The sequence below is a fragment of the Elaeis guineensis genome, chromosome 1 (genome assembly GCF_000442705.2).
Source record: "Elaeis guineensis isolate ETL-2024a chromosome 1, EG11, whole genome shotgun sequence".
Classification (NCBI taxonomy): Eukaryota; Viridiplantae; Streptophyta; class Magnoliopsida; order Arecales; family Arecaceae; genus Elaeis; species Elaeis guineensis.
This window is the reverse complement of record NC_025993.2, coordinates 157,728,737-157,741,961: the sequence shown is the minus strand read 5'-3', so window position 1 is coordinate 157,741,961 and position 13,225 is coordinate 157,728,737. Positions and strand designations below refer to the sequence as shown.

At 44.8% G+C, this 13,225-nt stretch overlaps 1 protein-coding gene across 1 annotated transcript; it reads right to left on the bottom strand.

Annotated features, from left to right (window-relative positions):
* Nucleotides 1-5,921: 5,921 nt before the first annotated feature.
* LOC105039403 (subtilisin-like protease SBT1.5) lies at nt 5,922-9,849 on the bottom strand. Its single transcript, XM_010915540.4, has one exon. The coding sequence runs from the start codon at nt 8,700-8,702 to the stop codon at nt 6,339-6,341; it is 2,364 nt and encodes a 787-aa protein (XP_010913842.1). The 5' UTR covers nt 8,703-9,849; the 3' UTR covers nt 5,922-6,338.
* Between the last annotated feature and the right edge of the window lie 3,376 nt (nt 9,850-13,225).

Genomic DNA, 13,225 nt, shown 5'->3' with positions numbered 1-13,225 from the left:
TGTTGTCATCTGTTTCTTCTGGCTTATTGTTGGATATAGTGCATTCGACGAAAAAATCGGCTAGGACTTGTGCCTTCATGGACGGTCGTGGGTGATATTGAATATCGAACTCGTCAAGCTCCACTGCCCACTTTGCCATCCGACCTGACATGTCAGGTCAATGTAAGATTGCCTTCAGTAGCTGATCTGTCAGAACTACAATCGGATGGACTTGAAAGTACAGACGAAATCGTTGTGCCAATATGATTAGGGTGTAGATCATTTTCTCCACCTTTGAGTATTGAACTTCGGCATTGTGAAGTACTTTGCTGGTGTAGTAGATTGGTCGATGGATTCAATTCTCATCCTTCTGGACGAGCACCAAACTAACTACTTCTGTTGAAGTTGCCAAGTAGAGATACAATATCTCTCCGACCCTTGGTTTTATGAGTAAAGGTGGAGAAGTCAAGTATTGTTTCAAGTCTTTGAAGGATTGTCAGCATTCATCCGACTATAAAAAATTTTTCATCCATCGTAAAGTTTTGAAGAATAGCAAGCATCTCTCAATCGATCTAGAAATAAATCGACTGAGCACGGCAATCCTTTCGTTGAGTTGCTGTATCTCTTTCTTTGAATTTGGGTGCTTCATGTTGATAATAGCTTTGATTTTTTCGAAATTAGCCTCGATTCCTCATTGTGAAACAAAAAATTTAAAAAAATTTTTGAAGGTTATCCCAAATACATACTTAGTCGGGTTTAATTTTATCTGATGCCGTCGGAGTGTATCGAAAGCTTCCTCTAGGTTTCGAACATGATCTGAAGTTTGGAGACTCTTCACCAATATGTCGTCCACGTATACTTTCATATTCCATTCGATCTGTATTTTGAAGATCTTGTTGACGAGTCATTGATAGGTAGCACCGATATTTTTCAGACCGAAAGATATTACTTTGTAGCAGTATATGCCTTTATCGATCACAAAAGCCATATGCTCTTCATCTTCTGGTACCATACAGATTTGATTATATCCAGTGAAGGCATACATGAAACTCAGAAGTTGGTGGTCAGAAGTCGCATCAATCAATTAGTCAATCTTTGACAATGGAAAGCTATCTTTCGGACAAGCTACATTCAGATCAGTATAGTCGATGCAAATTCTCCACTTTCTATGGGCTTTTCTTACTATTACCATATTGGCAAGCCAGTCGGGATATGTAGCTTCTTTGATGAAGCCTACTGCAAGAAGTTTGTCGACTTCTTCATCAATGACCTTTTGTCTTTTAGAAGCAAAAGGTCGCTTCTTCTGTCTCACCGATTTAACATTTGGGTTGATGTTAAGTCGGTGAGTTATTATTTCTGAAAGAATCTAGGGCATGTCAGTGGCCGACCAAGCAAAAATATCGACGTTGGCTCTGAGTAATTTTATTAGTTGTTGCCGCTCCGAGTTGGATAATTGTGATCCAATTCGGACCATTTTCTCAGGATCTTCTTCTTTTAACGGGATGGAAATCAGTTGTTCAACCGGTTCACCCCTCTCCTGATTTTCTCTTTGGTCCAATTTGTCAATAGGCAAAGAGTCTTTAGGTTTATTATTTTGGGTGGAGATAAGGAAGCAACGTCAGATGAGTTATTGATCTCCATGTATCTCTCTGACTTCATATCTTGTCAGGAATCGAACTAACAAATGGTATGTCGAAGCCATTGCTCTCAGAGCATTAAGCCCAAATTGTCCGAGTATGGTATTATAAGTCGAAGGTACTCGAACCACCATGAATGTTATGAAAACAGTGCTCTGTTGTGGTTTGGTCCCACCGATTAAGGAAAGAGAAATTTCTCTCTCCACTATGATAGCATCTCCTATGAAGCCGACCAATGGTGTCGAAACTCTTCTGAGTCAGTCAGTCGGTAGTCGCATTTGAAAGAAAGTCGAATAAAACAAAACATCAGTTAAACTTTCATTATCTACAAAGATTCTTTTTACATCATAGTTCGCTATTCTTGTCGAAACAACAACAGCATCATCATGGAAAATCTGAATTCTCTGAACATCTTCTTCCGAAAAAGTTATTATATTGTTGAGTCATCATCACTTTGTCGACTCATTTTCGAAAGTTGCTCTCCCATCCAATCATCAGGATATCATGTTGATCACCCCTGCAGTCGATTGATTATTTACAACTTTCTCAGTTTGCAGTTGAGGTCGTCGATTAGTAGGAGGTTGAGTCGATGGATCTCTTCGATATTTTTCAAGATAGTCTCATCGAATCAGGGCTTCTATCTCATCCCTGAGCTGGATGCATTATTCGGTATCATGACTGTGATCACGGTGGAACCAACAATACTTCCTTCGATCGTGGCTCCTCGATAACGCTTTCATCGATGGGGGGTGTCGTAGATATTCTGCTCTTTCGATCTTCATAAGGATCTGCGCATGAGGAGCGGAAAGAGGAGTATAGGAGTCATACGTGCTATAACTCGACCTTAGACTCCGTCATCGGAGTGAAGCTCGCTTATTGGATGGTGGCCGACTTGATTCGGTCGGAGCTCATCCCTTCTTCTATTTCTTCTTCTTCTAACTTTTGCCTTCTATTTGGCGTCGGTCAGAAGCTCCTTCATCTGCGCGCATATATTTGTATGCACACTCCAGAAGTTCGGCATAAGTCCGAGAAAGAGTTTTATCCAAAGAATATGTGAATCGAGATCCCCTCAGACTTCTTTTCATGATTGAGATAGCCATGTTTTCATTGAGGTCTTTGACCTCAAGCGTGGTCGCATTAAAATGAGCCACGAAATCCCAAAGTGTTTTCAGTCTCTCATTGTTTAATCGAGAAGAGACTATCAGAAGTTCGTGGCAGCCTTCGACTGGTGCTGAAGTAAGCCATGAAAGAATGTTCTAATTGTTCGAAAAAATATATGCTTTCCGACCGAAGTCCAGATACCAGGCTCGAGCAGCTTTCCGAAGAGTTATCGAAAATCTGATGCATAAGAGGGCGTCAGTCGTCCTCTGAATCATCATGAGAGTCTTGTACCTCTCAAGGTGGTCGATCGGATTGGTGGATCCGTCATATGACTCCACCTGAGGCATCTTGAATCGAGATGGAATCAGTTGGTCCAAGATGTGCCAAGAAAGCGGCTGGGCGGTGTAGAAGTCGTAGTCGTTGGAGGACTTCCAACCTTCCACTTGAAGTTGAACGAGTTGGTGATTGATCTTCTGGAATTTACATTCATAATCATCGAATCGTCGTTGAAAAACTCCAGGGGTAGAACCACTCGAGGAGTTTGAAGGAGACACGGAGGGCGTTTGCGGTCGTTTCCCCTTCCTAATACTATTGAGATGAGAAGGAGAGGGAGAACGTCGGGAATGATGAGTGGCACACTGAGAGTGCCGAGAATATCATTGTTTGTCTTGATGGAGAAGCCGAGATGGTCGCTCCGAAGAAAGAGACGGTGATTGGTGTGGATGACGGTGGCTGTGCCTAGACGGCACCGATTGTGCCACCGGTTGCTCCGTCAGTGGCTGTTGCTGCTGGATTTGTTGCTGTTGGAGACTTTGACTACCTCCGTGAGGACATTCATCTATTGCATGAGTGCGATAATCTGGACGTCCGTGGTGATCACAGGATGTGAAGAACTAGGCTCTACTACTGGAGGAGGGGGAGAAACCTCTTCCCAGCAGGAAGAGTGTCTCACCAATCCGGTTGCAGTAAAATGCTGGGCTCTGATTTTCGCCATAGTGAATACGATTGCTGCCCCCTACCTGGCGCGTCAATCTATGGCGGCCAACTTTTCGTCGCCTGTCGTCGAAAACGAACACCTACAAAACAATGTCTACGCAGGTCGAATTTGTGTCCGGTGGGAACCCTCCGATACCTAAGTCAGAGAAGAAAGTTGGTGAATAGGAGTTGAATGTAAGCAATAGTAGAGTTTTGGCTCAGAGTTGTCTTACCAGTCCTGTTTTTCTTATTCTTTTTATAGATGAGATTTTCGTAACCATCGGACATGGTCCCGTATTTTATGATGCTAAATCATCGGGCCATAATCGCGTAGTGAATCATTAATCCCCACTGATCGTACCGTGATATGCGGCCGGTAACCGTTCATGACGGTTATGGTATATTGAGCAGATTAGCCGACCATATGTCGATAGAACCGATCATATGTCGGTAGAATCCATGAGCAACCGTCGGCTAGTAGTTCTATTATATCGATGGTCTAAGTCGTCCGCTGTCGATCGATAGTAGTCGAATCATTAGTCGGTCAGCCGGTAATAGGTCGGTGCAGTTTGTTCAGTTGATCGATGAAAAGTCGGAACCGCATATTCAGCCGATGTAAAGTCGGAGTTGTATGTTCGATCGATCGATTGTTGTTGAGTCGAAGTCAGTAATAGATTAATCTAAATCAAGAGTTGATTGACTTGTTCCAACAGATGGGCTTCTTTTGGCGGTCACGTAGATTGGTAGATTGGTACATAGTTTGCATAGAACAACTGCAAAATGATGATTAGGTTTTGACACACGCACGCACTGAGAGTATAGGTCAGTTCATAGTTTGCATGGATTAACTCCCTGGTGCAAGATGATGATTAGGTTTTGACACATGCACATGCGGGGAATTTTGACACATACACGTGCATATATATATATATATATATATATATATATATATATATATATATATATATATAACCGAGATATTAATGTATGTTAGACTTGGTTAACGTTAGTTAACCTTATGCTTGGTCACCAAGTCTTTGGTGAGAGTAACTGAGAAAGAAATGTGTAATGGACCAGCAATTGAGAAAGGCCATTAATGTTCTCTCCATGTTGATTTCTCAAGATATCACCATCTACACTGATTTTCTATGTTATATACCGTAGAGTAGAATATTCCTCGTACTTATTTCTTACACCATCTCACATGCCTGGGAACTTTACCTGGATAAGTTGGATGTCCGTTATGAAGAAGGCCAGAGCACGTTTATGACCTCTCCAAGGGTAAGAGAGTCCAGGGCGTATGTACGGCACGTGCTACTCTTCTGTTTAAGGACCAGACTAGTCAGTTATCCGATCAGGGAAGGAATACTCAGGCATTTATCATTAATATCTTTATATTCTATTTTTTTATAAAAATAAAAAATAAAAATAAATTAATAAAAACTCTCCATTTGAATTTTAATTTAAAAATAATTTTTCATTTAAATTTTCAATAAAAATAGCTCTCCATTCTAAACATAAAGTAAAAATAACTTTTCAATAACATAAAATGATCGAATTGTCTCTACAGTTATAAAGCAACACTAAAACAATACTGCGATGTTATAAAACAGTACTGCTTTATTGTAATGTAATATTGTCTTATTGTAATACTGTACTAATATAATATAATATTATATTATTATAAAACAATACTACAGTATTATAAAACAGTATTATTTTATTGTATTGTAATACTGTCTTATTATAAAAGAATACTATCTTATTATAATACTATCTTATTGTAATGTAATACTGTCTTATTATATTAGTACTTTATTACAATGAAGTAGTATTCTTTTACAATAATATATTATTATATTACAATAAGATAGTACTATTTTATAATATCGTAGTATTGTTTTAGTGTTGCTTTATAATTATGGGGATAATTCGATCATTTTATATTAAAATGAAGTGTTGCTTTTAATTTATGTTTGAAATGAGAAAGTATTTTTACATAAAATTTAATAAAAAAAATAATTTTAATTTAAAATTAAAATTAAAATTTTTTATTAATTTATCTAAAAAAATGAATGCACTTCCTATGAGACTTTTATATATTACCACCACTTTGTCGTCCAGTAGTACTGGGCAACGAGTTTTCTTAAACTTTTCACTTCCCTTCATTTAAAAAAAAAAAAAAAAAAAAAGCAAAAAAAGATATCCTCACTAATTTGATTGCAAGCAGGAAAGGATCGGTTTCACATTACCAAACCGAGAACGGAAGATTGAACAAGATATACGTCCCACCTCATCCAGATCCCTGCTGAATCATCCTTAATTAATCACAGACCATTCTACAACTGACAAACCGTGGATAATGTACAACTGGACCTTCTCCATTTCTATCGCGAATTAAAGAGATCCAGATCCATGCATGCCACCTGGCAATCATGATTTGTATTACACATCTCAGCAGAACAAAGAATTAATATATGTCCACTTTATCCAATCAGGCGTGGTACACGGTCCATTTTGCAGTACACAAACCATGGGCCGTCAAGAGCTGATGGAAAAAATGAGCAGTCAAGAGCTGAACTTCCCCGAGTTAATTTACCACGGAGAGTCATACTGCGGTGCATACACGTGACGTGGGCTTTTGGTTCACTGCACGGTGTTGGAAGAGAACACCGCTATCGGACTTTCTACCCTATTCCTCCCATCTTCTTCCCTCCACGTTATAACTCCACCAACCCACCAATCCTTCTTCACCTTCTGCTGCTCCTCCCAACTAGTCTCGTTACCGTAAAGTTTTCCATCGTCAACACCCAACCATCTCAACGTCAATCTAAACCCCAATCTCTCCCCAACCCTCCCACTAAACCACAGTTTATCCGGCTCGACCTCTGCTTTATACCCTTCGGGTGCTGCCACCTCCGCGCTATACCAACAGCCCTCGGCACAACCACCATCCACCTTCTTAAGCCTTCTATAGAACGCCACCTCGCCCTTCCCCACCGCCGCCACCTCCACCACGAACCCTGGATGGTTAAATCCCCACACCCCCTTCCCGTCTAAACGCTTGCATCGAGGCCTCCCTCCCCCACTCATGGCCCCTATCTCCTCGTCCGTATAATTTAATCCGCATAATAACCCCACATAGTCCTCGTACTCCAAATCATACACCAACCCCGGGTCCAAAGCTCCATCGGGGTTCAAATGCCCGGCTCCCATCGCAAACGGCCCGGCGTTTTCCCCCGGCCTTGACTCGTCCCCGACCGGTGACCAAACCGCCGTCGTCATCAGAGCCGACCTGATCTCCGATGGGCCCCAACCCGGGCGGGCCGCACGTAACAGCGCCGCCACGCCCGACACGTGCGGGCACGCCATGGACGTCCCCGACATCACGCTGAAGCCGGACCGTCGGATGTCGGAGCCGATTCCCGACGGGCCAATCGCGTCCGTCCACGAGCCGAGGATGTTGACCCCCGGGGCCACCAGGTCCGGCTTCAGGACCCACGGGAGGGCCGCGTTGGGCCCGCGGGAGGAGAACGACGCCACCGCCGGGGCCACCCCGTGGGGGAGCAGATTCGTGCCCTCCGAGGCAATCACAGCCGTCGGATGCTCCCTACTTCTGATGTACTCTTCGATGGACCGCGCCGCCGATGATCCCACAGTGACCGTCGGTATCACGTGCGGCTCCGCGAGAATTCCCTCGGTATCCATGTCTCCGTGGAAGACCACTGTCCCCGCAGCCCCGGCCTGTTTCAGAGCCGCGCCGATGTCGATTCTCGAGACGTGCCGATCTGGCTCCCAGAACACGATTTGACCGTTGATCCGCCTTGATTTTTGGCTTATATGTAAGGGGGCGGTAATCTTACCGACGGAGATGAGTTGGTGAGGATGAAGGGGTAGCTTTCGATGGTTTTGCGCCGATATGGATATCCCGCGCACACGTTCGCGGTTGCCGAGTTGGACGAAAGCTGGGAAGTCACGATCGATCGTTCCGGCACCGACTGTCGTGATCCAAGGAGGAGCGTTCGCGATGCTCCCCGGATGGGGACCGCCGTTCCCGGCCGACGCGGCGATGAACACCCCTCTGAGGGAGGCGCGGAAGGTAGCGACAGCCAGCGGATCGAGATAGTAAAACGGTGCCGGTGAAGACGATCCAATCGAGAGCGAGACGACGTCCACGCCGTCGGACACCGCCTTCTCGAGGGCGGACACGACGTCGGACACCAAGCACCCGGAGGCCCAGCAGACCTTGTAGGCCGCGATCCGGGCCCAGGGCGCCATACCCCGGGCGACGCCTGAGGCGAAGCCCTGGAACCCAGCGCCGGCGACAGGAGCTCCGGCAGCGATGGAGGCCACGTGCGTGCCGTGGCCGTCGGAGTCCCTCGGCGAACGGAACTCGACCCCACCGAAAGCTGCCGCATAGCCCGCGGAGAAGGATCGGGCTCCGATCAGCTTCCGATTGCAATTGGATCGATTGAACCCGGGGCCCTCCTCGCACTCGCCCCTCCACCGTCGGGGGGCGGGGCTGAGGGTGAGGTCGCGGTCGGAGAAGCTGGGGTGCTCCGGCCAAATCCCGGTGTCGACAACGCCGATCACGGTGTCGGATCCGCCACGGGAGAGGGCGGAGAGGCGTGAAGCAGGAGGGTCCAGGCCGAGGAAGGACGGGGATCGGGTGGTGTGGGGGTGGAGAAGGGCGTCGAGTTGGACGGCTAGGATTCCACGAGACTTCTCGATCCGGCTCGCCTGTGATGGAGTGAGGGGCACGGTGAACCCATGGAGAAGGGTTTCGTAAACGTGGATGAGACTAGAAGAGGAGGCGGGGAGTAAAGAGCGGTACCAACCGAGGTGGGAGGGAAAAAGGAGGGGCTTGGATTGGGGATCCACAAGAACTATAAACGTCCTCTTCTCCTCCACCGCCTCCTCCCTCCCAGAAGTAGAGGAGAGAACGGTGAGACGAGAGAGAAGCGAGAAGAAGACGAGGACAACGGGGAACCAAGGCGGCAGCATTGCCATCCACCAAACGCACTTTTTCCATGTTCTCGAATTATATTGTTTGAAGCGAAATCTTAGTGAGATCGATGCCGTCCATCTATCATTTGGTATTCTGGTGCACGCTCTAAACCCAAATGGACGGCAGTGATGCAGTCATCAGCAGTTTCAAACTAACCCGTTGGCGGGTCGGGACCGTCGGGTTTGTGACGATAGCGACGGGACAGAATCCGCACGGACCGCGCCGCTTCAGCCCCCCAGGCCCTCAGCATGCATAGTGAAGGCGGTCGGCAGGTTCGATATGAATGTCGGCAGTTGGGGATGAGATACAGATCCACCGGCTTTTTCGGAGAGAAACATAGATCCACCGTCCATGCTCCAGAATCAATCACGTTTTCCTGGGGGAAACATAGATCCACCGTCCACGCTGCAGAGCCCGGCAATTAGGCTGAAGCGAGCTGCAGGCAATCAATGCGCTGCTTTGTGGTTGGCGAACCGTCGTGGAAATCCTTGCCAGAATGTTGAAGTTGGGGTCTCCCTACCAGCTGATCGAACCCAAGCCGGAAGAGATGCCGATACGTCATCCATGCATCTGTCTGCCCTCTAGTAGAGAACTTATTAGGAACTACGATAGACCGTACCCGGTTTCTCATTTATCACTCTGTGAATCAAAAACCCGACCGGATAGATATATGAAGGGGCAAAGCGGTTCGATCTCGATGTCCTCATGGGCCCAGCACAGGGGAAGCAACAGAGTACCTGGTCTTCGTTGTCACGAGTGGCTCGAGTAGAAGCTTTAACGATTTGACGAGACGAAAGTTCTGAAAACCTTATCGAGCTACCAGATCAGACCTTGGCGAAGCACTTGTATAAATGGTGTTGGAGCCGGATTTGACAACTCTTGGAAGACGTAGTACGCAAACATGCTTAGGATCGTCGTCAAGCCCGGTCCTCTAGAGTTCAATCTACACAGCATGCAGGAATGAGATCACATGGATTAAGTTCCTTCTGTTGTTTTTTAGTTCTTATTCTGAACTAAATTCGGTTGAGCTTGCCAATTTTAATCCAAAACGGATCCAATTAGAGCCGGCTCTTACAATCACCGTCTCTTCATTCACAAGATCGAATATCTTCCCCAGGAGAAATGTTTGTTTTTATTATTTAATTTCATCATTGTACTGCATAAAAAAATGATATTGATCATCGGTAGTTGTCATTGAGTGCAACTAATTGTTGAAAGTTATGATATTTATGATATTGATGGACGTTTTGTTGACTGCAATATGTGGTACGCATCTCAAATTCATTAAGGTGACATGAATTAGATCCATATATATAAGATGGTGGCTGGGGAGTGCTGGATGGACAATACCAAGTTAATAGGGCATCACAGCACGTACAGAGAAAGTTTGTACATTTAATACTTTCGAAGTTATAGTACGAAGTACTGCCCAGCATTAAACTTAGACATAGTAAAAGCTCCTGTATGATGTTAGTTGATCTAATTATAGTTGCACTTGGCGACAATCACAAATAGACAAATTCAATTTAAGGTCATTGTCTTGAGTTTATAAACATGAACAGATATCATATCAAACCATTAAATCCTTATTTTGTATTGCCCTACCATAGGCGTGCAGTATCACGTTGCAAAGCATTCAAAGATTGGTGGTCTCTTAAACCCTAAGTGGACCTGCATAGCTCTCTCTCTCTCTCTCTCTCTCATCCTAATTATAGTTACTTGTGGAATCTAATTTGCACGGCCATATTGAAATAAGCTCCATATGAATGTGAAATAAGCTCATTCGGGCATTTCTTTTAGTTCTAATGGAATGCTTATGTATTACACAATAATATACTAGCAAAAGAACCGTTCATGGATTTCTTTGATTAAAAAATTAATAGATAGCCCTGCACTATTTGTATAGCCCTACTTTGGATGCTTCTAACAATTAAATTAAAGACAAGGTATACGGATTGGGGCATATTGTAGGAGAGACATGCCGACCAAGACAGTTGTGGATCTGGGCCTCAGCCTCGACTGTAACATTTTCGGCTCCTGTCGAGCTATAAGAAATGAACGTCTGATAGGAATGTTGATATGACAGAGGCTGATGGATACTCCGTCAGCAGTAGTTCTCAACTCATCGGTCTCGGATGATCTACTCTAGATCGTCCTCGGCCGACCTATTTCAGATCACTTGAAAGACAAGCATCTGCTCCACACTTTAGTATCTTGGCTCTAGATGACCTATTATAGTTTGCCCATGACCGACCCAATCTTTTCACCAATTCTGTCCCTCCTTTAAATTGAGAAAGTCCAGATACAGTAGACTCCTCCACAATCGAGTCTCCCATAAAAAGGTAAATATCTTCTCTGAATCAATCTGTGCTACAAATCTAAAAACTATCAAGACTCTAAAATGGATACGATCCAACTCCTCCCCTATAAATTAAGGCTCCGAGATTCTCTAAGATATGCAATCGACTCCTCGCTCTCTCCTCTCATTGTTCGCCATCTCCTGACTTGAGCGTCGAAGGGTCTTCATCGAAGAAGACTACCTTCAATGAGGATTTATTTTACAGATGTTCGGACGAAGCTCCAACGATGATTTCACCTTGGCCACATCTATCTCGACGATCGATCTCAGGCAAAGAGATTGGCAGCAACACTTGGCACTAGAGGAAGGGGCCTCTTTGGTTAATTTTGAGGTCTTATTTCGGGATTAGTCTTGAGGTCTTATTTTGAGAGGAGAAAGCTTACTATCTGTTGCCATGAGGATGCAAAAGGGTGCATCAAATATATCGCAATGCTCCAACAGTCGTCAGGCCAATAACATCCAGTCGATCAATGCACCACTGCCACCAGCATCGGAGAATCCTCCACCAATGGTGCCAGCAATCTCCCACGATCAATATAATAGCCTTATTCAGTAGGTATAGATACTTTCAGCCATGGTGACAGGGATGCAACAAAACTTAAAACTATCTTTCACTGTAAAAAATACACAGCCAGCCAGAGAGAGATTGGCCGATCGGCTTTCCCATAGCCCAAAGGCGGAGGCTAGTCATCAAAGTCGACATAACAGCCCACCTCGTCATCATTATAGGCGGTCTCCTACCCCGATCTCTAGAAGAGACTGTACTTCGGGTCGTGCTCCTCCTCGGCGTCGACCAACTCGAGAAGATTAGATGGAAAAAAAGCTTCGAGAAATGCAGCAGTGGATTGATGCACTTCAAGTGCCGAAGCAACTGGAGGATGATCTAAGGTTCAACATTGATCCTTCATTTACTCAGAAAATAATGGATGAGCCCTCCCATCTCAATTCAAGATGCCTCAGATGGAACTCTATGATGGAACTGCCGACACAATGGACCATCTAGAGAATTTTCGAACTCTGATGCTTCTGTAAGGGACCAGTGATGCAACTCTCTATTAAGCTTTTTCTTCAACTTTAAGGAAGGTAGCTCGCCACTGGTATTTCAATTTACAATCGAGCTCCATAGACTCTTTCCATCAACTGAGTCGGCTCTTCATTGCGTATTTCTTCAGCAACCGCTAACAGCAACATAACTCAGACTTTCTCATCAGCATTAAGCAGAAGGAGAATGAGTCTTTGCGAGATTACATAAGCCGATTCAATACTACAACTCCGAAAGTTTGAAATCTGGATCAGTTCGTGGTAATGACCATATTTAAGATCGGGCTCCAATAGAATGATCTCCTCTTCTCGATCAACTTGAAATACCTAAAGGACTTCACTAAAATACTAGAATGAGTTGAAAACTATGCTCAAGCGAGGAAGCATGGGACCGACAAGGGGAGAATCTTGATCGAGCATCACAGAGCAATGGTCAAGAGAAAAAAGATTATCGATGAGTGCAGCATTGACGCCTGGAGCCAAAACCTCGTCGTTCTCGGACTCCATCTCAGAACAATCGATCTAGATCTCTTGTAGCACCTCATCGATCTAGGGCTCCTCTATGGAGGTTTTATTATTTCACTCCGCTGAACACCTCTCGAGCTCAAATTCTTATGGAGATAGAGCGGCGAGAAGATCTGCCCCTACCGAAGAAGATGCTCATCTCGGCATGAGCAAGAAACTCGAGGAAGTACCGTAGATACCACAAGGATCACGAACATGATACAAAGAAATGCTGGCAGCTCATGGAGGAGATAGAAGCACTTATCCAATATGGGTGCCTTCGTCGGTATGTTGATGAACGGCGGATCTCGGGGAACAAATGCAATATGCCTCCTCGATAGGAAGATCCCTACAAAGACTAGCCAGTAGTAGGAGAGATCCACATGATCTTTGGGGGATAGCTCAGCCATCATACCTCGGATCCAAATGAGCTGAGGATAAGAATCCGAAGAAAATAAAGGTCGCTGATGAAGTTACTTTCTCTAAAGCCGATTTGGATGGAATAAAGTACCCACATGATGATCTTGTAGTCATTTCTTTAAATATTACTAATTATGATGTACATCGAGTCCTCGACTCCTATCGAGCTATAGGAGATGGACGTCCGATAAGAACGCCAAT